The 25733-nt window shown below is 33.6% G+C and overlaps 1 protein-coding gene across 1 annotated transcript in view; it reads right to left on the bottom strand.

Annotated features, from left to right (window-relative positions):
• The window catches only part of LOC124368034 (beta-glucuronidase), a 77328-nt gene that overhangs the window by 8083 nt on the left and 43512 nt on the right, over positions 1-25733 (bottom strand). Inside the window, exons 3-10 of the mRNA XM_046825307.1 lie at positions 11610-11834; positions 11101-11283; positions 9592-9758; positions 7417-7559; positions 6035-6255; positions 3747-3893; positions 1961-2133; positions 1256-1399 (exon numbers count right to left, since the gene is read on the bottom strand). Coding sequence (XP_046681263.1) covers positions 1256-1399; positions 1961-2133; positions 3747-3893; positions 6035-6255; positions 7417-7559; positions 9592-9758; positions 11101-11283; positions 11610-11834 — 1403 coding nt within the window. The remainder of the gene's footprint in view (positions 1-1255; positions 1400-1960; positions 2134-3746; positions 3894-6034; positions 6256-7416; positions 7560-9591; positions 9759-11100; positions 11284-11609; positions 11835-25733) is intronic.

A 25733-nucleotide genomic window follows, 5' to 3' on the forward strand; every position in this document is an offset into this window, starting at 1 on the left:
AAGCTTCATCATTACTTTGGTTGGTACCATTGAGAAAAGTCTTCAAACAACATGGCATAATGTGTAAAAATGTCTTCTAGATAAACAAAGATAGGAAGTCCAGAAAATTAAGCATTTCTAGTGTTTCTTCCAGTTAAAAATTGTACTGCCAAGAAACCAAAGATTATCCTAAATTCCCCCAAGAAGTTTCCAGAGTACACTGAAATGTCAACATTAGACAAGGAGTAAACTATATATTGTCATCAGCCATTTATATTTTATAGAACTTTGGATTACACATTTAAACTATTCTTTGAGGAAACTTCTTTTAAAGTTGGTTTGAGTTATATGGGAGAAGCACACAAGGCTAACCAAACTGTTTCAGTGATAGTTGACCTAAATTTTAAATGTATATTCAAGAACGTAGCCAGGAAAAAATTGGGAGATCCAGACAACTGATATTTTACCGTAGCAGACTGAGAGTAAGGCCCCATTTTGTTCCTTAAAAAATTCCTTGACCCCTTTCATTGTTGAGAACGATCTTTCAGCAGTACATGTCAGTAATACTGAATTATTTAAATAATAATAATCGTTTACTAAAAAAGTAATTGAAAATTTGTGGGGTGTCTGGACCCCTTGGACCCCCACTGGCTATGTCCTTGTGTACATTAATTCTGGGATAATTATAAAATCCCTGATAAGAACCAAACTACAGGTGCTCAAATTTTTGTGTTTTAATGTTGTATCACAGCTGTATACAATTATAAATTACACAGGACGAGGGCAAAATTCTGAATACACCCTTATTAAAAGTTACACCATCTTGAAATCCGTCTTCTTCTATAATTAGGTAGAATTTTCTAAATGAGATAGGGTGCAAGGACATAGCCAGCGAGGGGGGTCCAAGGGGTCTGAACCCCCCAAATTTTCAATTTTCAAATAACTTTTTTAGTAAACGATTATTATTAATTAAATAATTCAGTATTACTGACATGTACTTCTGAAAGATCGTTCTAAAAAAAAAAAAAAAAAAAAAAAAAAAAAAAAAAAAAAAAAAAAAAAAAAAAAAAAAAAAAAAAAAAAAACGGGTCAAGAACTGTTTAAGGTACAAAATGGGGCCTTAATCAAGTACATTTTAGTTAACAAGAACTGCCAAAGGCTTTGTGGAAACTGTCCAGATCTGGTCTCTTCCTAGATATTTTAATACTTCTGAGCTCAATATATGGGTCTATTAACATAATTTACAACAAATAACACACTATGGTTTGTGACTCACCCGAAGTAAGGTCCAGCGCCTCTATCAGCAGTCCTGGGTTCGTTGGCCACTGACCACATGATCACGCAGGCGCGGTTCTTGTCTCTGTTGATCATTTCTGCTATCGAGATCTTGTGTTTCTCCAACAGAATCTGCGTGAAGTTCCTGTTTTGAGGAAAACAAAGCGGATCTTGCTGATGGTTTGATTCAACGTTAAAATTAATAACAGTGTATTTTTTTAAGATTAGTTGTTATTGTTTATTTATTGTTATTATAATTGTTATTAATTAGTTGTTGTGTGATTGGGTTGATGTAAAAAAAATGTATTCACAGTTCAATATACCTTATCGGAAGACAAGTGAAAGAGAAAAATTGTTTTTTCAGTCATGAGGAACTGTAAGCATTTAAAGTAATATTTCTGGATACCTTGTAATCAGATCCACAGAAAACAGTTGGAGATAAGGATATGATATTTGTACAGTATGTAATATATGTAAGGCGACTAAGAGTCTGACTTTTTTAACTTTTAAAAGCTAGAATCAGCAGAACTCTGCAGTGTGGATGAATTGTCTAATTCTCTACCAATGCCAGTGGCGTAATCAGATCTTGACTTTAGGGGGGATGGATCAGATTGAAGGGCACACAGCACTGGATAGGATGTTGTAAATTTGGGGGTTTAACCCCCCCCATCCTTCCCCTGTAGTTACGCCACTGAGCAGTACTCACTCAGTATTGACACTGGGACTCTCATCGATGATCATGAACCCTTGGGACTCTGCCAGATCCATGATCTCCTCGGCGTAAGGGTAGTGAGACGTGCGGTAAGCGTTGGCTCCGATCCACCTCAGCAGGTTGTGGTCCTTCACGGACGTCGGCAAGTCCAGGCCTTTCCCTCGTATCTACACAACATCAAGATTGTCAATGTGACGGCAACACAGTTCAGTCCGAGATAAATCAAAGTTATTTTTGAGTAACAGTAGTTCAAAAATTCAAAAAATTAGTTATTATAAAATAATATAAAAAATTGTTCTTTTCACAACACGTGTTCAAGAAGTAACAAGAGTTTTTAAGTTTAGCTGGTTTTGAAAGTCCGATTGTCAAGGTTTTTTATTGTGTTGGTATTCATGCTACTGAAGTATAATAGCATTTCCAGCTGATTTCATTATTTACTTTTTCAGTGGTTGCTAAGGTTAGACATTATGAACTCAGCGATTTTCGTTTGTATTGAAATTTGTGTGAAAAATTAAATAAAGTGTGGGAAAAAAACAAAAGGCCTACAGTGAGTCTGTTATAAGTAAAACATAGATTTACAAGTACTAGTATAAATGTGTCAAAGATGGCTGTGAAGACATTGAAGATGACAAACGCTCCGGACACCCCAGTACATCAACAACCTACGAAAACATGAAAAAAGTGCAAGAAATGGTTATGAACGATCGTGATGGTCATTACAATCACAGAAGTCACTGATGATGGTATATCAATTGGCTCATGCCACGACATTTTTCCGAATGTATTGGGTATGAAATACTTGGCAGCAAAATTTGTTTCAAAATTGTTGAATTCTAAGGTTCAATCATCCCAGTGGAAGTATTCTGATTCGCCAAAAATAGATCAAAAATAGACTTGACAAGTGCAGTTGAACATAAAGTTATGCTCATTGTGTTCTTGGATTTTACTGACATAATGCATCATGAATTCTTGTCACAAGGTCAAACGGTCAAACCTGCACGTCCAAAGAAGTTTGTGTGGAGCGATCTGAAAAAACACCCGGATTTGGGACAAACAATTCATGGCTTTTGCACGTGCTCGTACTTTATTGCTTGTTAATGAAATTTTGGCCAAAAACAGTATTGTAACGATGCCCCAGTCTCCATATTTTCCAGAAATGGATCCATATAACTTTTTTAATTTCCAATATTTGTTGTTTTACAAGCATAGATGGCATTAAAAGAACATCACTGAAAGAGCTACAGGCTATCCCAAAGATCAAGTTTGAGAAGTGTTTCGAGGGTTGGAAGAAGCGCTGGCACAAGTGCATAATATCTAATGAAGACTATTTTGAAGGTGACAACATTAATGTAGATGAATAATTAAATATTTCTTCAAAAAATTAAACTTCCCAGTACTTTTGAACATACCTCATATATCAACAAACATATTATGCATGGAATGCGCCTGCTGGTAGTAAATTAATCTATACCGTAAACCACACTGATAAGTATGTAGAACAGCTTTGTTAATTATATATTTATTTATGTACTAAGTAAAACATATAAAAACTCAAAATTAACATAAAATGTTGCTTAGACTCGATTAGGTTAAGAAAGAAATTTAGTTTATTTATAGAATTATTTTTAATCAAGTTTTGACTGTAATGGCAATGATCTAACATTTGGATGCTCTCCGAAGATGCTAATTTTTTAATCTTGAACATCCTTCAGAGAAACTTTACAATGTTGAGAGATGTTACAAGGATATAGGATAGTACAAGACTAAACTTATTACGTACATCAGAATCCTCATGTCTGCCAAAGCCTCTGATGTAGATAGGCCTGTCGTTGATATACACTGTATTGTTGTCCCACGTCACCGATCGCAATCCAAATGGCATCCGGTAAACGTCCATCACTCCGGTCTCTGAAGTGTGGAGAGTGATCTGCAACACACAACAAAAGAAGTGAAGCATCTGGGTTTAATCCTGGATGAGAAGCTCACTTGGAACTCCCATATTAGAAACAAGACATCCAAAGCAATAATGGCCCTTGGGGCCTGTAAGAGACTCTTTGGATTTAAATGGGGACTTAAACCCAAAATGATATATTGGATTTATGAAACCATAGTAAAAACCTATGGTCACATATGCTGCTCTAGTGTGGTGGCCGAAGGTCGAACAAACAACAGCTGCAAGAAGGCTACAGAGTCTTCAGAGGTTAGCTTGCTTAAGCATCACGGGAACAATGAGCTCCTGCCCAACACTAGCAATGGAAGCGGTTCTGGGTTATACTCCTCTTGGCCAGGAAGTGATGAGAACAGCTGCGATGAGCGCAATGAAGCTACTAGGAACAAAGGTAATAAATGCTACCTCCCTAGAAGGCCACATGAAGATATTGGAAAATTTTCCTGAGGCTGAAATGCTAAACAAAGTATCTGATACTATGGTTAAGAAATACTCCTTTGAAAAACCATATACGGTCTCTATCGGAAGTAGGGAGGAATGGATTAAAAGGGAGGCCTACCCTAAAAAAGGAGTCCTGAAGTTTTACACCGATGGTTCACTCCTAGACTCTAGGGCAGGATATGGAATACATGGACCTGGAGTTGACATGGCTGTGCCCCTAGGAAGACATGCCTCAGTTTTTCAGGCGGAGGTCATGGCAATAGATTCATGTTCTAGAAGACTCTCACAGTTGGGGACAAAAGGATTATCATACCTAATACTCTCTGATAGTCAGGCTGCACTGAAGGCACTGGATACCTGTTCGATTGATTCGAAAGCGGTCTGGGAATGCAGGAATGCTCTAGCAACAAACAACAGAGTAACACTCGGCTGGGTGCCGGGTCATGAAGGAATTCATGGGAACGAAAAAGCGGACATCCCCGCCAAAAAAAGGGAGCAGAATCCACATTGGTGGGGCCTGAGCCAGGTTGTGGAATATCCTTCTCCAACATTAAAGCTCTGGTTAAAGATTGAGAAAAGAGGACAAGATACAAGAATTGGAGTAGAGCCTCGGGTTTAAGAATATCCAAAATGTTTATCTCTCCTTATGCAAAAGGGTGGACAGCTCTCCTAGACCAGAATAAGGAGGATATAAGACTGATATTAGGAATGTTGACAGGACATGGCCCTCTGAGGAAGCACCTTTTGAAGGTAGGCCTTAGTCAGAGCAGCGAATGTAGACTCTGTGGAGAAGAGGAGGAGTCAGCAGAGCACATTTGGTTGGATTGTACTGCCATCGTAGAGACTAGGAAAAGATACTTGGGAGCATATCTCCTCAGCCCCAAGGACATCAGAAAAACAGGAGCCCTTAAATCTGATTGGTTTTTGCAAAAGCCTCGGTTTTTGAGGGCACAAATTAAAGTAAGGGAGGCGCAAAGGTCCTTTTAGGACTAAGTGCGGGGACAAAAGTGTCCTCTTCCCTCAGAAGGAAAAAAAAAAAAACACCACGCATCAATGTATTGTATCATTGATATTGTACAGATATGATATATACAGGGTGTAAAAAAGTCCTGCACAGGCTTCCCGACATATCTGGATATCCGAACGTTAGTATTTCCCGACACATCAGACCTAATAACATAAACCTGACTTTTGCAATGCATTGTCTTATTGTCAAAATGCAATAAAGGAATTATTATTATTATTATTATTATCAGGATATCCGGACGTTAGTATTTCCTGACACATCTCGATATCCGGAAGTTACTATTTCTCAACACATCTGGATATCTGGACATTAGTATTTCCCAACACATTAGGATATCCAGACGTTACTATTTCTCAACACATCTGGATATCTGGACGTTAGTATTTCCCGACACATCTGGATATCCGGAAGTTACTATTTCCCAACACATCTGGATATCCCGACGTTAGTATTTCCCGAAACATCAGGATATTCGGACGTTAGTATTTCCTGACACATCTGGAAATCCGGACATTAGTATTTCCCAACACATCAGGATATCCGGATGTTAGTACCCAAACTGCTAAAGAAGTGAGGTATGAAGTGTTATGTGAAACGCTGACTTTGTAAAACATTGACAACAGGCCCACCATAAGCCCAGAGTGCTCCTCACCTCGATTGTGTAGAGATAGCCAGGGTCGGGGGACATGAGGTAGGGCCACCACAACTTGGGGTTGGTGACCTCTATCCTGCCGGAGATGTTACCCATGCCGTTCTCCACTATGCAGGTCTCGAAACACACCACCAGGTCCTTGTCCACCACAGACACTGTGCTGTTGATGGTGTTGTCAATGGAGGAGTAGCCCTTGTAGAACAAGTTGTAGTTCAAGTAGACTGCAATGAAAAAAAAAACACAGTTTTGTATTCTAAATGGGATTTTGATCTAATTAGTAAACCCCTTCACTACAGCTTCTAATCAGTTCCGGACTTCCATAATCCAGTCTCTTGAACATACGTGTGCAGTGCTAGACTTAATTGTTTGTAACTTCTAAGGCTTTTACAGTTATTTATTAAATGTGTTATTCTTTTCCTATCAGAAATATTTTATTTTAGCATAAAGTTAATTATAATTTGAACAGTTTTATTTACACTGTTTTTGTGACTTTTAATATTTCAAAGTAAACATAACTTTAAATAAAGTTTCTCGCGATATATCTCACAGATCTGAAAATGTCAATGGACTCTTATAGGTATAAAAGAAAACAAAACATGTTTCTTCAACTTGAAATGCTTAATATTTCGTCACTTTTCAGTAACATTATCAAAAGCTTGTAAAAAATAAAATAAATATAAACAAATATTTCATTTTATACAAGCTTTAAATAAAGTTTGTAATATTTTATATACTTTTACTCCAAGATAAATTTGAAGGAAAGCACCTGTATAAACTCAACAACTAGTGCATAGACATATTAATACAAAACTAAGAAAGATTTATTTTCAAGGTTAAGAATGTTATATTACAATAAATGGCTAGCTGAATTATAGAATGTTAAACCTCCGACCCTCTAGCAATGATCTGAATAACACGAGACATCTAAATCTTTATACAGTAAAATTGTAGCTGGTGGTCCAGAGGGTTGTATAACAATATTTATCTAAATGAAAAATATTAATACTTTGAGCCTTAGATAATAATCTGAAGTAGGTGACATAAATATGCAGTAAAATTGTCAGAGAGCTGTATAACAATACCTGACTAGATATGAATTATTATCCTTTTGAACCCTAGATGACAATCTGGAAAGGGTGACGTGTCACATTTACTACACAGTAAAATTGTCAGGGAGTTGTATAACAATAATTGACCACCTAAAATATGGAATAAATTATTTATGTTTTGTTTGGACAAAATAAACTGCTTTTTACAATGAAATATTCATGAAGACATATTTCAGATAACAGTAATTAGTTTGAAGATCATTATACACATGAACAATTTTAAAAAGATTTTGGACCTAACAATGGCAAATGTCAGACAACAGTAGTACCAACCTCGTGCACCGCTGACGTCTGTCGTGAGCTCTATGTCGTCGATGTACACCTTCGGCGTTGTGTACAGATAGACTGGCCGATGTATGCCTGCGTAGTTGTAGAAGTCAAAAGTGTAGCGTTGTATCGTCTTCGGACCTTGCATTCTGTAAATCCAGAAAGAGAAACAAAAAAGGAAATTTATCATGTTAGAATTAGAGTAAAACATTTAGTTTGTAACCGAACAATAATAAAATGGCTCTTAACTATATTTTTTACCTAAATGGCTTCATGAGCAAAACAATTAATTATTGTCAGTTTCAAAAGTTTAAAAGTACAACGATGCCCTTTAGAAGTACAGCTAAAACAGCAGAATATCTCTTTCTACTATTATTCGGAATGTTTTAAAATTCACACTACATAGTTTAGGGTATTTATCCATGTACCAAAAGGATCCAAAAACTAAATGATGAATATTATGCTTTATCCCTTTTTTACCATCTCTGTCTGTATATGCTCTATATTTAAAAAAAAAAAATTAGAATGAATCAACCAATTTAAACCAAACTTTAATAAAATTTTTATATCAACAGGATTTATGAATAAAAAAGTGAATATAACAAAAACTAACAACAAATTAAATTTAATCTTATTTTTTGTATAATTTAATGTAATAACGCTACTTTATTGTATAAATTAATGTTACCTGTAATTGTTAAGAAACTTAAAACTGGATATGCATGGTCGGGCTAAACTTACAATAAGTCAGCTGTTGTTTATCTGATCTCAACATTTAAAGTGTTATTTTATATTTTAATAAATGCTCTACATATTGTAGTAACTTTCATATAGAATTAATATATAATTTTCTAAATATTTTACTTTAAACATTTTAAATGGCCATCATTATGAAATGTACTTTGCAAATTCGACCAAATTATTTTTATTTGCAGTAAGACAACGTGAGGAGTTGGATGTGAATGTTAAATTCAACTCCTTGACTCCTAAAATCTGGAGCTAAAATTCCATCTGGGTTTTAGCTTAACCTACAATATCACCATCATGGCAAGTTAGTACGCCTAAAGAGCTTTATTAAGGAAGCTTAAGGGAATTTCCTTCTTGGTAAGGAACTAAGTGAAGTTAAAAATTTACCTCTCTGTGTTGCTATTTCATCCACTCTTGTGACATAGGGATTGCAATCCCAGGATTCGGGATCCAAGGATCCCGGTATCCCAGATGGGTTATCCATCTTACCAATCCTGGGATCTCAACATGGCAATCCCAAGATTTTACTAAAAATAAGTCACTATTGAGAATGTTTGTAGCAAAGAAGTACAATCCTCATACATTAAATAAAAATAATCTACATTGTGTTTCATTGTTTAGATAAAATGGCAGTAAATTTAATACAAAAATAGTGTGTTATCATTTTTACAGGTAATTGTATCTTGTTAAATTTCATATTTAAATTATCAGTCAAATCATTAAATTTATCTTTTTTATATGCATGGGAATCATTGAGCGCAGAAAACATTTAGGAACACGATTATTGCACACCAGCAAGCAAATCAAACAGATTGAATTTATTCAATCTAATATCAAGAAGTATTACAAATATATGATTTCATTCAATTTAAACTATACATTTTGTTAAGAAACTTTTATTTTACAAATTGGTTTGTTGTATTTGATATTTGTATTTGATATTTTTTTTTCAAAGATATTTGAACTTAGTTTAACTTGTTCAATTTACCCACTTGCAATAAAAATAATAAAACTCGTAAAAGATAAACAATTTGTATTTAAAATAAAACTGAAGTGTAAGTAAATAGAATTACGATAGTCATTTAAATTCAATTTAGTGATTTTGTATTTGCATCGTGATTATAATTAATTTGACAATTAATAATTTTAACTAGTACCAGTTTTTTTCACAAAGGTTTTAAGCAATTTTACATCATAAATTAATAATTTAAAGTGTAAATAATTGTTTTAAATCCTGGGATTGAGTTTTTCAAATCCTGAAATTCCGGGATTACAAAAATGGTCCGCGATTGCAACCCCTATCTGGTTGATCAAAACCGTTTTCTCTCAGAGTTCTCCATACATCAGGACAGGTTCCTTTTAAATCCGTTACCTGTCAAATGCACTTGTACCATTACCCCTCTATACCGTATAGAAAATCCTGTAGAATCTTACGTTGGAACTTGATGTAGACTGCCTTGCGGAATTGTCTCTGACCCGAGGGTGTTGTCCACTGCTACTGTTAGCTTGTTTTCCCTCCCGTACGTCACAACATCGGTGATTTCTATTGTAAAAGGCAGGTGTCCAATTTCGTGCTCCGTTACTTTTTTCCCGTTCACCCACTGCAAAATTATTGTAGAGAGAAATTAATAGTTTACAAATAATAAATTTATGTATAGTATTTTGTACGATCTTAATTATTGGCCATTATTTAGTAATCTAGCAATAGTTTTGTTCACATCGGTAACAACGTAAACTGAAATAAAAACAAGTATATACATATGAGTGATATATAAAGAAAATTATTGTGGGTGGTTTAGGAAGTAAAACATTCTCACCAAAAACAGGGGCTTGAAAATCTTCCTGGGAAATTGTTCACCTTTAGGACCTGATAAATCTGTTTTAGCTTAAAACGAACTTCTGGGTGCAATCTAAATTTTTTTTTAACTTTGAGGGGGCCTGAGCCCCTTATGTACACCCATTATACATTCTTAATAAAACCTGTAGAGGTTTTACTTACAACTATGAGAAAGCTCGTTTGGACAACACAGTTTTGAATGGTATTTATCATAGAGCAAAGAATAAAAATACAGAGTAGAAAGAAAATGTTCAAAGTCATTCCTATATTTGATTATCACGCATCTAGTAACTTCCTTAGGTCAGTGGAAATTGTCGGTCCTATTTTCTGTCATCTAACACGTGGCACTGAATTCTATTTAATCCATATTACATTATTTTAAAGTATAACAAAATGTTATTTTAGCTGACTTCAGTTTCGAGACAATCTGTCCAAATGGTCACTTGATTTAAATCTCATATAATTCATTACCATAACATTTAATAATAACTGGTAGTCATAATTTACGTCTCATTTTTCCGCAGTGAGTACGGACTTATGCATATTACAATTTGGGTTTTATTGTAGTATAAGTGGTTTTTAACTCTTAATAGCTATTATTATAGTCATGATTCTATAATAAATAGAGCAAAAATACTATCGGATATAACAATAAGAAATTTAGTTTTTTAGAAACCATATATAGAATACAAAGTACACCCATTCCCGACTACGAATACCTCTGACATGATCCGGGAGATTATTCCAGAGTCGACAGGCAGAGACTGTGAATGATTTACTGTAAATAGAAGATCTATGAACAAAAATAGACAACAAAGAGGCTCCAAGTGAGTATTCCAATTGCTTGTTTCAGAAATGAAAGAAAACTGTTCAGACAAATAAGGGGAATATTCGTTATACAAAATAGAATGTAGCATGCTAAGAATGCGGAACTGGTGGAGTAGATTCGATGTAGCAGATGTAATTAATTGATGGTTGAAATAATCACAGCCCAATTGATTTTAATACTAGAATTTTTAAATGTAAGAAACAAGACTCAAACTAATAAATATATTTTGGCCGAAGTGAGATTACAATTTTACACGAATCTCAAAAGTTTTACTTACAACTTGGGCGAAGTAATTGACACTGCCAAACCTCAGCCAAACTCTGAAGCCCTGGCTCTTCCATGAGTTCGGCACGAAGAACCCACGATCGTACCAGACCAAGCCGATGTGGTCTCGCACTTCTGCCGATGCTGTGATGTCATTGTAGCTGCTCGGTACTGGCATCGGAATCGTTCCGTCCATCTGTAAAATGTAAATCACCGGGCACTTTACGTTGAAACAATCCTGAAGAGTGAACAATACTTTAATTAATTATTAGAGAGAAATTCAAGGAAATTCTAAAGAGATTTTATGAATGAAAACCATAAGATCTTTCAAGTTATGAGGAAAAAAACAGAAATTTTAAACAACACATTTAAAAAATTAAACAGTTAATTGTAATTCACAGAAGGTACTGGAAACATTTTCCTATCCAGAGTTGGAAATGAAAATGTTAGAAAGGACAGATTTAACATCTTTGTGTGGTAACCATTTTAGACTTCTCACGATTTCCAAATAAAAACACCAACCTTACTGATATCCTTCCCGAACCACTGGTTCCGTATGCCATTCTGCTCGGGAGAGTCCAGTTTGAAGTTCCATATACCGTCTAGACTCTGTACCTCCCTGATCTCCGAGGCCCGAGGGTACAGCACTCCTCCCTGTGGCAGGTGAAGTCCCACATCTGCTCCCGTGGGATCTCCCAATAGCAGACATACAAGCAACAGTGCTGCCAGGGGAACACATCGTTGGACCTACAGAGGGAATGTGCAGTTAGTATTGATGAGATAATTATTATATTATTATACCTCCTTCCTTTACTCTTAAGACAGTTTGGACCTACCAATGGCCTCTCTTGAAGGTTACGGATATTAAAACTAGTATCCAATGTCAAGCCATGATAATAGTTGGCTCCTACCAGAGGTGGACTATCGCGACATGAGGTTCCATTTATTAAACAGTGGAACAGTGGGGTTAAGCTATAAGTTTGAACAAGTAGCTTTTCCAATTTTTGATTGAGATGCAATGCTTCTGTTACTGTGATTTTTGTTTAACAACTATTCTCTAGCTAGAGACGTACCATAGTTTAAAAGTTTCTGTAGCTGGAAACGTATCACAGTATTAACAAACGTATACCTTAGATAAAGGACATAGTATTATAGTTTTAAAATGTATACTGTAAACTAGAAATGTATTATAGTTTTTAATTTTCTGCAGCTAGAGACGTATTGATTACGTCTCTAGCTGCAGAAAATTAAAAACTGTGATCACAGTTTGACAATGTGTACCGTAGCTAGAGGATGTATCATAGATTTACTACAAATTCTATAGGTAGAGTTGTATCTTAGTTTAACACATTATGTGAGGTGGTTATACATTACTACTTCTCTGGCTGTTCTAAAGTCGGTACATGACTTTAGAAAATAGGACTAGAGTGTAGAAATCTTACAGAGTAGTGAACTAATGTTTCAATCTCCTTCATCTTTACCAGATGTGGTGTTAGGGACCATTCGGTCCTTCCCTTAAGTTAAAGTGAGTGACCAATTGCAGGTAAAAGGCATTTGTAAATTTGAAAACAATTTTTCCCAAAATAGTATATAAATAAATAAAAAAAATCCAATAACTGATAGAAATAAAATTCTTTACATCAATATTTATACTATTAATTTTAGTAATTATCAACTACTAAACTACTATTCATTTAGTAACAGAATCCAGAAGGAGACTAACACAATCATTTGCTTCTCAAACTTTATTAATTTCTCAGCTATGTAGTATATTTAGGATACACTGAGAAATCAGATTTAAGAACTGTACTGTCGGCAATCCTGATTTTAGCCTCATGGGAACAATTTTAAGCCTAAAACACTTTTATGGCCGTATTGATTGCAAAGTCGTTAGACGTCTTAATTTTAAATTTTATGCATAAAATTGGTAAAACTTTTTTTTTACCATATAAATACTGAAAAAGTAAAATCTTAAAAAAACCAAAATGTGTTTGGATGAAAATTTATTGTATCTTTAAATTGAGACATCTCCCATAAATCTAGAACAAAAATGACTTTAAAAGTTGTTATGAAAATTTATCACTATTGTTATGAGGTTGACTAATACTGAAGGTCATTTCACTATAGCCAGCTCGTAATACTTGAGCAGGCAGAATTCCTCTATCAGATTAATTTATGTCATAATCTATGATGACCACACATGGTCATATATTATGATGACATATGGAAATGACCAAAGCAACACATATAGGACTCACTCTAGGATGTAAATCTTTTCTGGTAATTCTTCTATGCAAACTTAACTGGTGTTAAATACCTAGACGTGTTACGAAACGGCACTTTTCTCGAGTGTTTGTTTCTAATTAAGTAATATATTCCAATAAGAAAGAAGTTGGTACAATATACGAAGCTCGTTAACTTGGTTGTACCTATTTTAAATAATATAATACAGTTTATGAGTAGTTCACTTCTTATGGTATAGTACAATTATTATTATGGTATAATTATTATTGAATATTATTTGCTTATTCAATATTTTTTTAAAAATTAGCTGACTTTTAGACAATGAGATACATCTTCCTTGACTTCGATTTGAGAGACAGTTTAATTGAGAATTTTAGATATGTATTCGTGTCTGTGGCCACTGTTATCTTCGGGTAAACTGTTGTCTGACAATGTACATATTTATCATTATTAATACAGACAAAAATTGAAAGGTTATTTTGGACTTCTATCTTGGTTTTTAGTCAAATGGAGGGAGAATTTCTTTTCATGTGAAAAAATTAATTCAGTTTATTGTCTCCAAGAGTAAAAAAAAAACAAGTATCATCCATTTATCTTAGTTTGAATTGAATTGAAGCCAGGGGAGTTTGCTCAAATATTTTGCTTAAATTCTTCCGACATAAAGATATTGCCAATATTGGACAATACAGAAGCCCTTTGTCCAATAGATGCATTGAGTGTCTAGTTCTAACTTACAATTGCGTGGAATTCTGTAACTAACGATAGTTTAGTAAGTTAAACTCTGCTTTAATTTTGGCTGTTTCACATCATAACATTCAATTTTTCATGGCTACATTACATCCAATTAAATTTGTAAAGTAAAGCAATCTTTCTGAATCAGTCGGAAGAAGCAGGTAAATTTGGTGACGACGAAAGAAATATTAATAATTTATTTCTTATGGGATTTAAATGTAAACCAGTATCTCAAAAACTGATTAGATACAAAAAATTGTCAATTACAAAATTTTTAGGATGTTTCCAGAACACTATCTATTTCATTTAGGGTTCATAAATAAGAATTGTGGATAAAAAAATGTTAACAGCCATCATAAATTGGGGGGAGGGGGCTTATAAGACTAACGTTTTGAGAAATAAGAAAACCCAACCCAACACGAGAAGGTTCTTAAAAACCTTAATAAGTTTTTTATTCTAAATAAAAGGTGGACTGTTCACTCAAACAATATGTACAATTTATGATCATTTCGCTTAGTTTAAATTAGCAGTATTTTTTGGGATGATTTTTTAATTTTTAAGATATTTAGTTGTGCAAATATGTATATATTAATTATGGTATTCTAAGGATAAAGCAACCAAATCATATTTTGTTGACTAAAGGGGCTATTTTGAAAATACCCATTCCGAAAACCACAACACTGTTAAAACCTAAATAAGTTTTTATTCCAGATAATACCAAATTAAAAAAGAGTGACTGTTCACTCAAAAGATGTCAAATTTTATGAATATTTTCCTTAGTTTAATATAAAAACCATGCTCATGTATTTCTTAGAAGAGTTTAATTTAATAGCATTTATAATGTGAAATTAGTTGTGCAAATATAAAGTATATTTTAAAAATCAGAATTAAAAGATTTTTTGACCCAAAGTAGGGTTTTGAAATAAGGTGCATATTTCTCTCGATCGAGTACCCTATTCCGAAAGCAACACACAAAGTGCTTCAACGAGATTTCACTATGCATAGGAGATATAGTAAAAAAAAATCATTTACTAAGTATTTATATAAGGACTTTCGGTTCTTAAGTTAAATATTTTGCGTTTGTTATCCGTGGGTTATTATATAAAGGGCAGGATTATGGTTCGCCTTCCATAATATACTGGCACTCAAGAGGCTTACTTGATGTAAGTCATCGGTAAAAATTATTCAGCTATGTTAGAATGTGATAGGAAAATGTTTAAGTGAATTATGGGGTACTGTTTTAAAAACGGGAAATAAAGCCGGCGGGAGTATTTATAAAATTATTAAAATGACCAGCAGGCTAAGCGCGCCTGGCCGACAATTAATCTATATATAATAAAAATGAATTGTTTCTTGTGTGTTTGTTCACTTTATAGACTCAGAGAAACTATTTGGGGACCGATCATTATGAAAATTTGTATGTATATGTATTTTTCCACATAGAAGGTTATATATGCTATGCCCATTGAATTGTAAATCACCACCAGGAGGCGCTGCAAAAAATATATAAGTTATCAAATGTGCCCTGCACATTGTAAACACACCCAATTACGAGATAGTTGTGTATAATAACCACACACTGATGTGAAGGTGCTAAAGTTTTAATGGGATATTGTCTTTCAAATGAATTTCTGTTTGGCCTTATAGCTTGGAATGTTGGAGCCAATTTTTAATTTTTTAAAAAGTACATGTACATTGTACAATGGCTGATAAACATGAACACATTTTGGGCAGATTTTCTTGATAGATGTTCAAACAAGGTAAACTCTACATCGGCATTGACAATATTCACTTGAAACCAGAAGTGCTCATACACGGGCAAAGCTTACAAAAAAGCGTGCGAAGCCGCGGGGAAACAGCTAGTGGTTTTACAATTAATTCAACTTTTTATACCCAAAGTTCCAATAAGTTTGAGCTTTTTTTTCGATCAATTATTGTTTTTCACAACACCCCCTTGTTATATAACAAGTAGACTTTGGGACCATGGATGGTTTAGGTTTTGTAGGGTCCATGTTTGATGATATAATATGTGGAACATTTTCCCTGATTGCTACCGTGAGAGAACATTGCAAACTGGCCTCTGAGTTTGTGAAAAAGAATCTACCGATGTACCCACTAGTATGTAAAAATTGACTGATGGGTAGCTCCTTAGCAAACTTTATTCAAGCATTGAAACAGAATGACCTTGACTTGTACTTCTGTGAACAGAATCCAGGTTTGGTCAGTCCTGCATGCAGAGCAGCAGCTGAGCGTTCTTCAGTTCATCCATACATGACCCAGTTTTATTGCACAAACATCACGATAATTGCATTCTTTACTGCATTTAATTACATTACGCTATTAAAGTTGCAGTTATCCTTACATTTTAGGTTCATTGAGTAATTGAAAAGGCGTTTTTCTGCATATGATGTGGGGCTTTTGTGACACTTTGAAGAAAAAAAAATTTACAAAAAATTTTATTTAAATATCGTTAATTTTTTTGGTCATTATAATTTGGGTAATTCTCTTCTCCCTCGTCCATCTATATCACTGACACGACTTGCAATAGACATTTTGAGCCATTATGTTATTTGAGAAACTGTCAGAAACATTAAATTGGGGGAAAAAAAAAATAAATTGGCAACATATACCTAGAGTGGTGCAAATATAAATATTCTCCCGTTGAAATTTGGTTTGGATTTATTCCAAATAAACCTATAGAGAAATCCAAGTAGTAGTAATCCGAAGAGTTACCTTGTCAGCAAAGCGGACCCATAAGGCTGAACAACCAAAGCAGGCAGCTCACCCCTTTGCAGCAAAAAATCTAATCCAATCCAATTGGATTACTCTTTAGTGAAGCCTATTATTAATGGACAAAGAAATGGCGTTTTGTGAATGTGCTCAAGCCACTTTTGGATGGCGAGAGGATGCAATTTGGCATTGGAAGGGGGGATTTCAGTAGCTTCCACACAGATTGGCAGAATCTCATTGGTTCATATACTCCATGTGTTGGGGAAACTGGGAACTTCCTTGGTTACAAAGGACGTAGCCAGCAAGAGGGGAGGTCCAAGGGAACCCCCCCTCTTTTGAATTGTTTAAGTTACTGCTTCCGAAAGATCGTTCTCGTAAACACAGGTGTAATGGTGTCTTTACTTTCTGCCCACTTTGGGACAAATAATCAGTGTCTCTTGACCCCCTCCAAATTTTTTCCCATGCTACGTTCTTGCTTAGTTGCCATCTGTTTCTGCGATTTCCCCAAATTTAATGGTAAGGTACAGGGAAATGTAAATCAGATAAACAAACAAATCATAGAGAAAGGGTACAACTTTCGTAATTTTAACCAGCCTGTAGCGATGTTCTCATTAAATTGTAGTAGTTGTTGTCAAACCCAATTGGCTGTAGAATGATACGCCGAACAGTACTTTCAGGATTCGGTTTCATTTCTTTTTAAATCTTTTGTGAAAATTTTCCAACCCAACCACATGTACAAGGTTTACAAATCTTTTGTACGTTTTAATGTAAAAACTGTACTACAAAAATGTAAATCAAGAATAAGACTGATTGATGGACTCTTTCCCTTACTGAGTCTACAGTACTTCAGGGTTCGGGTTATGACATTTGAATTTTGTGAAAGTGTAAACCCAGAATCAAGCACCAAACACCAGCTATCAGCTGTTTTAGTTCTGCAACGAGTACACCGGAAACCTCAGGTTGGTTTCAGGGACAACATTCAGTGAAAGGAAACCATTAGGCCATTGCAGAATGATGGCCCATGTCCTGGAGTCCGCACTGTGCCTATTATTCTCGGCTCAGGATCTAACCTGTCTCTAACCGGTCGCCTCATCGACCGGTGTCACTTAAACATTTCTCGCACCCCGTACTCCCGTTTACTTAGTGCAGAAACTCCGTTCCGGTTTACGGGGACTCTACGGGGACGAGAGAGTCAGGAATTGTGTCACATTCAGTTATCTAGACCCCCATAAATTTTTGGCAACTATTCTTACGTCTTCAGTTCTCAGCGAATACCCAATAAAATCTGTAATTAACGGCAGCTCTCAATATAGGCCATGTCTTGTTCACAGTAAAATGCTCTGCTCTTAAAACAACTGTTATTTTTTTTTTTATTACTCTATTAAAATAATTGGTTTCGTGCCCTAAGATTTTAGTATTTTAAAATATCCTCTTAAAAACTATTATTCTTGTAGTTCTGAGAAAAACTACTGGGTTTTTTTAGAGTATTTCTAGTTTTAAAAAGTTTCAATATGGCCGCCATTTTGAAAATACGGAGTACTAAAGATATTTTCTTCGTGATATTTCCTTCAGTAAGTTGGCCTCTTTATCATAAACATTTTCAACCTAAATTTGGTATAATTTTAATATTTATTTGGGTTTTGAGATATTATTTTTTTAATAAAAAAAACAGTACAGACAGACACAGACATTTGGATAATTAAGCATCGGGATGATCCCGTTGTTCATTTTTGGTGAAATTATGTCTGTATTGACCTCGAGCAATAACGTGGTTATTACCTTTGTCTAGAGATGTTCGGGACACTCTGTGCTATTCCAACTGCCTTTTCCGATTGTTACGTTTGCTGGAGAAGAGTTCTGCAAAGGGAAAATGGTTGGTGAAGAAATCTGTATCGTAGGCTATCACGAGGATGTAATAATGAATTAAAAAGGGTTAACTACAGTAATAACTTTTTAAAAAGCGCCTCCTTACTCATAAGGGGGTAAAGATGACGCGTAGGGACTAACGTGAAGAAAATGTTTTGTCTTTTATACTTAAATAGTATTTAATGTTTCTTACCTTACACAGTGTTTTCCATTAACTGATTTATTTTTTGATACCAATTCAATCAATGGGAAACCAAGGAAATACAGTTTTCGTGAATTACGAATCATTGCTTTTGGGAAAAACTTTATTTGATTAGCATTTTTCAAAAAAGTAATCTAAAACATCTTGACAACTCTTCAACAGACCAATAACTAAAACATTATTGGTTACGTCAGATGAGACACAATCAAAACATTAACATAACCTCTAAATCTTAACAACCGATTTGCAAGGAACTGGGATTATGGAAACTTCCTCCCCCCTCGCCACAATTCAGGAGTGCAGGTTTGAGATGCTTATTTTAGTTACTCAAAACTATTTTCTTGTAGCCAAAATATTCTTTTAACCGCCAAATAAAAAAAAGATAAAAATAATATTCTTATCATAGTCAGGCGTTTATCCCAGTAGTGCTATTTATCTTGCTAGTGTAGATAATTCTAACTGGCAAAGTAAAGACGATAAAGTTTATTCGAGTTGGGGAAGCCAAAAAAAACCGTTATCTCGGGAAGTACTTGAAATAGTTTATCAAAACATAGGAAAAATAAAATGTAGGCTATTGAAACCACCATGGGGACTGCCTGTAGGAAACTGTAGGTCTTGGATTCTACGTCAACATATGCAATGGGAAAACTTACGTTTTCTCTCTAAAATAAACAAAAACTCGGACCAAATTACAGTATAACACTCACTTAGGACTATTGAGGCTTTCATTTCCATTTTTTTCCACTCTCTCTTTGAAAATAAATACTACTTTGTATCTTGGAGTTAAACACTGTAATTTGGAATTGAAAGTCTGGTGCTTTTTTCGTATTTTCTTTCATGCGCTAAGCCTCAAAAAGATTGAACTACTGGGGTTTGAATTAAACACGTCCTACTGCTGACTAAAATTTGCATGAATTTCTAAAACAACGAATACGCTGTTAAGGAACGTTTATTTAGTATTTTTAAAACTCCTTGGAAATAGTTATAATCTGAAATCATGACCGCTGACCGATTTTTAAAAGACTAAACAGGCCCTTTTCCTTGGACAGACATAGAAGTTTTGTGTTTAGAGAGTTCCTCTATCTCCAAAGTCTTCTCCCAAGTAGATATTAATCCAGGACCTCCAAAAAAGGCCTTTAGAAGGACATGTTCATCCTGCAGAAGAGATAACACAAACATGTCCTGAGATCTTAGAATCGTACCCAGCAGCATAACAGGGACCTCCAAACACTCCTTCAAGGACATGACACTCTCAGAGAGATACCAAACCTTTCCCGAGATCTGGAATCGACTATTCAGCACTATCAAGACCTCAAAAAACGCCTTCCAAGGACATGACACCCTCAGAGAGATAACCCTTTCTTGATAAACCTTTCCCTTAACGGCTAACAGCAATATTCGGAAGCTTTTAAATAACCCCGCGTCATAGAAAATCCTTTTCAAGGGGAAAAAGGGAATTTTTGTTTTGTTAAATTTTTATGATAAAGATGTTAAACCCCCAACGCTGTTCTCAAAGAAACAACTGAAAATCTTGTTTTAAACGAAAACAAACACATCACATTGCACATTCTACCTCTGATACCTCTGATCACAAATTATCATCCGTTTTTCTTTGAGCTGGTCTTAATTTAATACTAATTTGTACCGTAGGTTGAAGTATTCTTTTTGGGTCATGAGAGAGATACTATTCTAGAAGGTGGGCTTCCTATTACTAGAATATGTCTGTAAAATCCATTCCAGTGTCGGGCTATATTATATGTGATTTCCTATTTATATGTATGTTCTTTTATATTGCAAAATCATGATTTACTCAGTATATTTAACTAGGATTGTTAACTACGATTTGGAAGTTGATGATTTGATGCGTTGTGCCATTTTTAAGTTTAAAAATAGAAAATGATTAGAAAAAATTACATTTTTTATCCAAGGCCTTGTTTTCATAATTTTTTTTTAAAGTTGTAGGTGGGAATCATTGTAGTTGTAATTTTGGAAAAAGGTCGTTAAAATGGAGAGTTTACAGCAGTAAAATTTCCAAATTTTATTTTTAATCTCTTAGTAAAGTAGGCAATTACCGGAGCTCTATGTAGTCGAATTACTAGCACTAACATTGTTATTATTTCATCTTATACCGTATGTCCTGACTGAAATACTTTGTCCACAGTTTTTTATCGTGATTCCATTGCTTGTTGGGGTAATTCCAACGCGGCAGTAACGTGACTTCTGAATATAGCGAACTCCAATTTAAATCTGAAAACCCATATTCAACGGTCACGAGGATGTAGAGGTTGATTCTCCTCCAGGGATGTTGCCCTTAAGGGTTAGACTATTATTAGGCTGTATGAAAACGGTAATAAATCACGACCGCCGCTTTATTTTCTGACCTTGAAATCAGCTGACTCTCACGAGTCTCCGTGCTGAAACATAACCCTAATTATATCTCTCTGCTTTCAGTACATAGTCGAAAGGGAAGTCAATTTGTTTGATTGCCATAGATATATACCAAATACCATCACGGGGGGAAAAAAAACGTCCAAAGCAAAGTAAAGTTTATAGTTTAAATTGCATTTGGTTTACTAAGAATATTTAAAATTATAAACACAAAATTAGTAATTTTTATCGACTACATAATCCTGGAAACAAGTACTTCTTTTTGGGAAAATAAATGGTATGGCACGTTAAGCACTACAGTCCAGAATAAATCAGTCCAAAGTTGTTGTAACAAATTAATATTAGCCTAAAACTATTCTAGAGACGAAAAGGCAATTTTGGCATTGCATAAGCTACTTTTTAAAGCAGGGGGAATATTTTCCTTTAAGAAAATTCGTTACCCTCTGAAGTTTTGGGTGGGGTTCGTACACGAAATTTTGCAGGGGGTACCAAAAGAGGTGTTTAAAAATATAAAAACTATATTTTTCTCAGTTTGTATTTTCCTGTATCTCAGGTTCCATGCTTTAAATACAAATAGTTATAGGGACTCTCAGATACACGAAGGGTGTGAAAAATAAGCTACACTTAGGGTCTGTATACGGTTAGCTCGTCGTTGATTTGACATTTATTTACGTGATTTACAGCTTTGGGTTTAAGTGTTGTGGCCAAAGATAGGAAATAATATGATGCGCAGAAAAAATTATCTCAAACGTTTACTCTTTTTATAGCCTCCCTTTTAGAAAAACTCCACCAAAAGTTAGTGCGGTGAAGTATCAATTTCTTCCGGGAAACATTCTCTATCGACTTTCAGAAAAATACTAGGTTTGTGAGCCTATTTAAAATACGAATTGGCTTCTCGGGGTTTTAGGAACCATATGAAATAAAAAGGTAAACTTCTGAAGACACTTACTACGAATTTTGTCCCCATGGGATACACTTCCCGTTACCTGAATCGGAATACATTATTGATTAGACACCTCAGATAGGGATTGTTCTGCTTCGCCCTCGACGACAATATTGATAGGAGTAAAATTTAGGATGGAAAGATGGAAATAGAGACAAGGAAATTTTAAATTGTTAGGGAGCAACATTAAATACTGGCTTTAACAACAGAGTAACCTTCAACTAGTTCTGATTGCCTCACACAGAATTCTAATAACCTGTAATCTAGAGCAGGACATGAAAGTACTGGTGATCTTTTTCCATCTTTCATGTAGATAGCTGTCTCAAAGAGAATTGCACTCAACTTATTCTAATCACAAGGATTATAGCCAGCAAGGGTGGCAACCCTCCTCCCAAAATTTTCAATATTTTTTTCAATTTAAGAATTTTTTTAGTGAAAACGATTATTATCATTTCTATAATTCAGGTATTGAGACATGTATTTTTACTGAGGGCTTTGAAAACTAATACTAGAAAGAATCCATTATCAAACCAAAGAAACGGGTCAAGAATTTCTTAAGAAAAATAAATGGGGGCCCTTACTCTATGGTCTGCTACTAGGAAAATATCATCAGTTGTCTGGAACCCCCAATAACATTTTTCCTGACCCCCTTACGTTCTTGCAATCAGTTGAGATATGATAGCCGTTATTCTAGTTCCCCCAAAGCCCTAAATGAGTTACATTATTCTGTACAAAAAATTTGGTTTTTTCTAGAAATCCGATAGACAAATTTTTCCTATCAGCCGTTGATACTACCAGCCACGCTAATTTTTGGCCGGAGGTTTTCGGATAATGTAGTGCTATTTGAAAAAGGGGGTTTTTAAAAAATTTTAAAACGACTATATCTTCACTAGATAGGAGATATCTTCACTAAAACTTTAATTAAAAAAGACAATTTTACACACACAAATAATAAAAATACAATCGTCAAGCAACTATTATTAGGAAGAGACAGGAAAATCGCCATTTTAAGGAACTTGTATATGGTTAGCCAGGTGAAGTTGATTTAGTATTTATTCACCATGTTTCACGGTTAGTTTATATTTGGCAAGCTAAAATAAATATGATACGAGACAGTCATAAAAAAGTCATCATTTTAACATTATTTAACTCTTTTTATACCCTTCATTTTTTGTTTTTCCCCATTCAAAAACTGTGCAGCTGAAGAGTTGGAATTCTTTTCCTTTTGAGCAAAAATTTTTTATATCGATTTCAAGAAAACTGGGCTGTGTGTATACAATGTATATTTGGGCTTTGAGGCCAAGATACAAAAAAATCGATGCTGTTATTTAGGCAGCCTATTTATGTTATTTTATAATTTTAAATAATGTATGGAATTTTTCTACTTGTTCAAAATGTAAACTAGGAAAAATGGCTGCAATCGCAAATATGTCTGTTCATTTCAGAAATCGCAAAAATTTTTTAAACAGATTAAAAAAAATATATTACGAAATAATTTCAAGATCAGAACGGTCCACCCAAAAATTTTTGCATATTGAAAAGTGTTATAGTTGATATAGTTACGGGCAACTTCTCTATTTTTAAAAATAAATTTTACAAACAGAAACTACTTTTACATTTTTTGTGACAACGTATGTTTTATTATATGTAAAAAATGTACTATAAAGCCAAACTTTTTGGATAAGGAAACGTGTTTATCTTTATTGCTCATTTTTAAAACATTCAAACGGACAAAATTAAATTTTAAAAACATTCGTATAATTTGTACTATAAATTGTCACTAATAATTGTAACGTTTGGATTGTAAACTTGTTGTAGTACTTTATGTACAATACAGTGACAGAAACACACTAAAGATTCTCACGATTTTTTGGGCCCCAATGGGGGGAATTTTGGGGTTTTCCAAAAGAGTTTTTTCCTTTTTAAAAAAAGTTTTTTTCAAAATTTTTTTTTTTAAAAAAATTTGGGGGGGGTTTTTTTTTTTTTTTTGGGGGGTTTTTTTTTTAAAAAAAGGGGGTTTTGGTTTTAAAAAAAAAAAATTTAAAAAAACCCAAATTTTTAAAAAAAATTTGGGGTTTAAAAAAAAACCCCCAAAAAAAAAAAGGCCCCCTTTTCCCCAAATTTTTTGGGGGAAAGGGGGGAAAAAATTTTAAAAAAAAAAAAAAACCCCTTTTTTTAAAAACCCCTTTAAAAAAAATTTGGGAAAAAAAAAAAGGGTTAAAAATTTTAAAAAAAATTTAAAAAATTTAAAAAGGGGGGGGTTTTTTTTAAAAGGGGGAAAAAAGGGGTTTTTTTTAAAAAAAAACCCCCATTTTTTTGGGTTTAAAAATTTTTAAAATTTAAAGGGGGGCCAAAAAAATTTTTTAAAAAAAGTGGGTTTTTTTAAAAAAAAATTTTTTGGGGGTTTAAAAAATTTTAAAATTTTTTAAAAAAAAATTTTTGGTTTTTTTTGGGGGAAAAAAAAAAAAAAATTTTCCCCAAAAAAAAGGGGGGGTTTTTTTTTTTTTTTTTTTTAAAAAATTTTTTTAAAAAATTGGGGTTTTTTTTTTAAAAAATTTTTTTGAAAAAAAAATATTAAAAAAAAAAAAATTTTTTAAAAATTTTTTAAAAAAAACCCAAAAAATTAATTTTTAAAATTTTAAAAACCCCTTTAAAAACTAAATGGGTTTTTTTTTTTTTTTTTAAAAAAAAAAAAAAAAAGGGGGGTTTTTTTTTTAAAATTTTTTTTTGGGGGGGGAAAATTTTAATTTTTTTTTTAAAAAAATTTTTTTCCCCCCCCAAAAAAAAAAAAAACCCTTTTTTTAAAAAATTTTTTTTTTTTTAAAAAGGGGAAAAAAAATTTTTTAAAAAAAAAAAAAGGGGAAAAAAAAAAAAAAAAATTTCCCCAAAAATTTTTAAAAGGCCCAAAAACCCCTTTTTTTTTTTCCCCTTTTTTTTAAAAAAAAGGGGTTCAAAAAAAAAAAATTTTTAACAAAAAATTAAAAAAACCCCCCTTTTAAAAAAAAGTTCCCAAAATTTTTTGGGCCCTTTTTCCCCCCTTTTTTTTGGGGAAAAATTAAAAAAAAATTTTTTTTTTTTTTTTTTGGGAAAAAGGGGAAAGTCCCGGGGGAAAAACCTTTTTTAAAAAAAAGGGGGGAAAAAAATTTTTTTTTTTGGGGGGGGTTTTTTTTTTTTAAAAATTTAATAAAAATTTTTTTTTTTTTTCCCCAAAATTTTTGGGGGGGAAAAAAAAAAAAATTTTTTAAAAAAGGGGGGGGTTTTTTTTTTTTTAAAAATTTTTTTTTTTAAAAAAAATTAAAAAAAAAAAAATTTTTTTTTTTTTTTTTTCCAAAAAAAATTTTTTAAAACCCCCGGGGGGCCCCCCCCCCAAGGGAAATTTTTTTCCCCCCCAAATTTTTTTTGAAAAAAAAAAAAACCAAAAATTTTAAAAAAAAAATTTTTAAAAAAAAAATTTTCCCTTTAAAAAAGAAAGTTTTGGTTAATTTTTTAAAAAATTTTTTAAAAAATTTTTTTTTTTAAAAAAAAAAAAAAAAATTTTTTA

Source organism: Homalodisca vitripennis, chromosome 8 (genome assembly GCF_021130785.1).
Source record: "Homalodisca vitripennis isolate AUS2020 chromosome 8, UT_GWSS_2.1, whole genome shotgun sequence".
Classification (NCBI taxonomy): Eukaryota; Metazoa; Arthropoda; class Insecta; order Hemiptera; family Cicadellidae; genus Homalodisca; species Homalodisca vitripennis.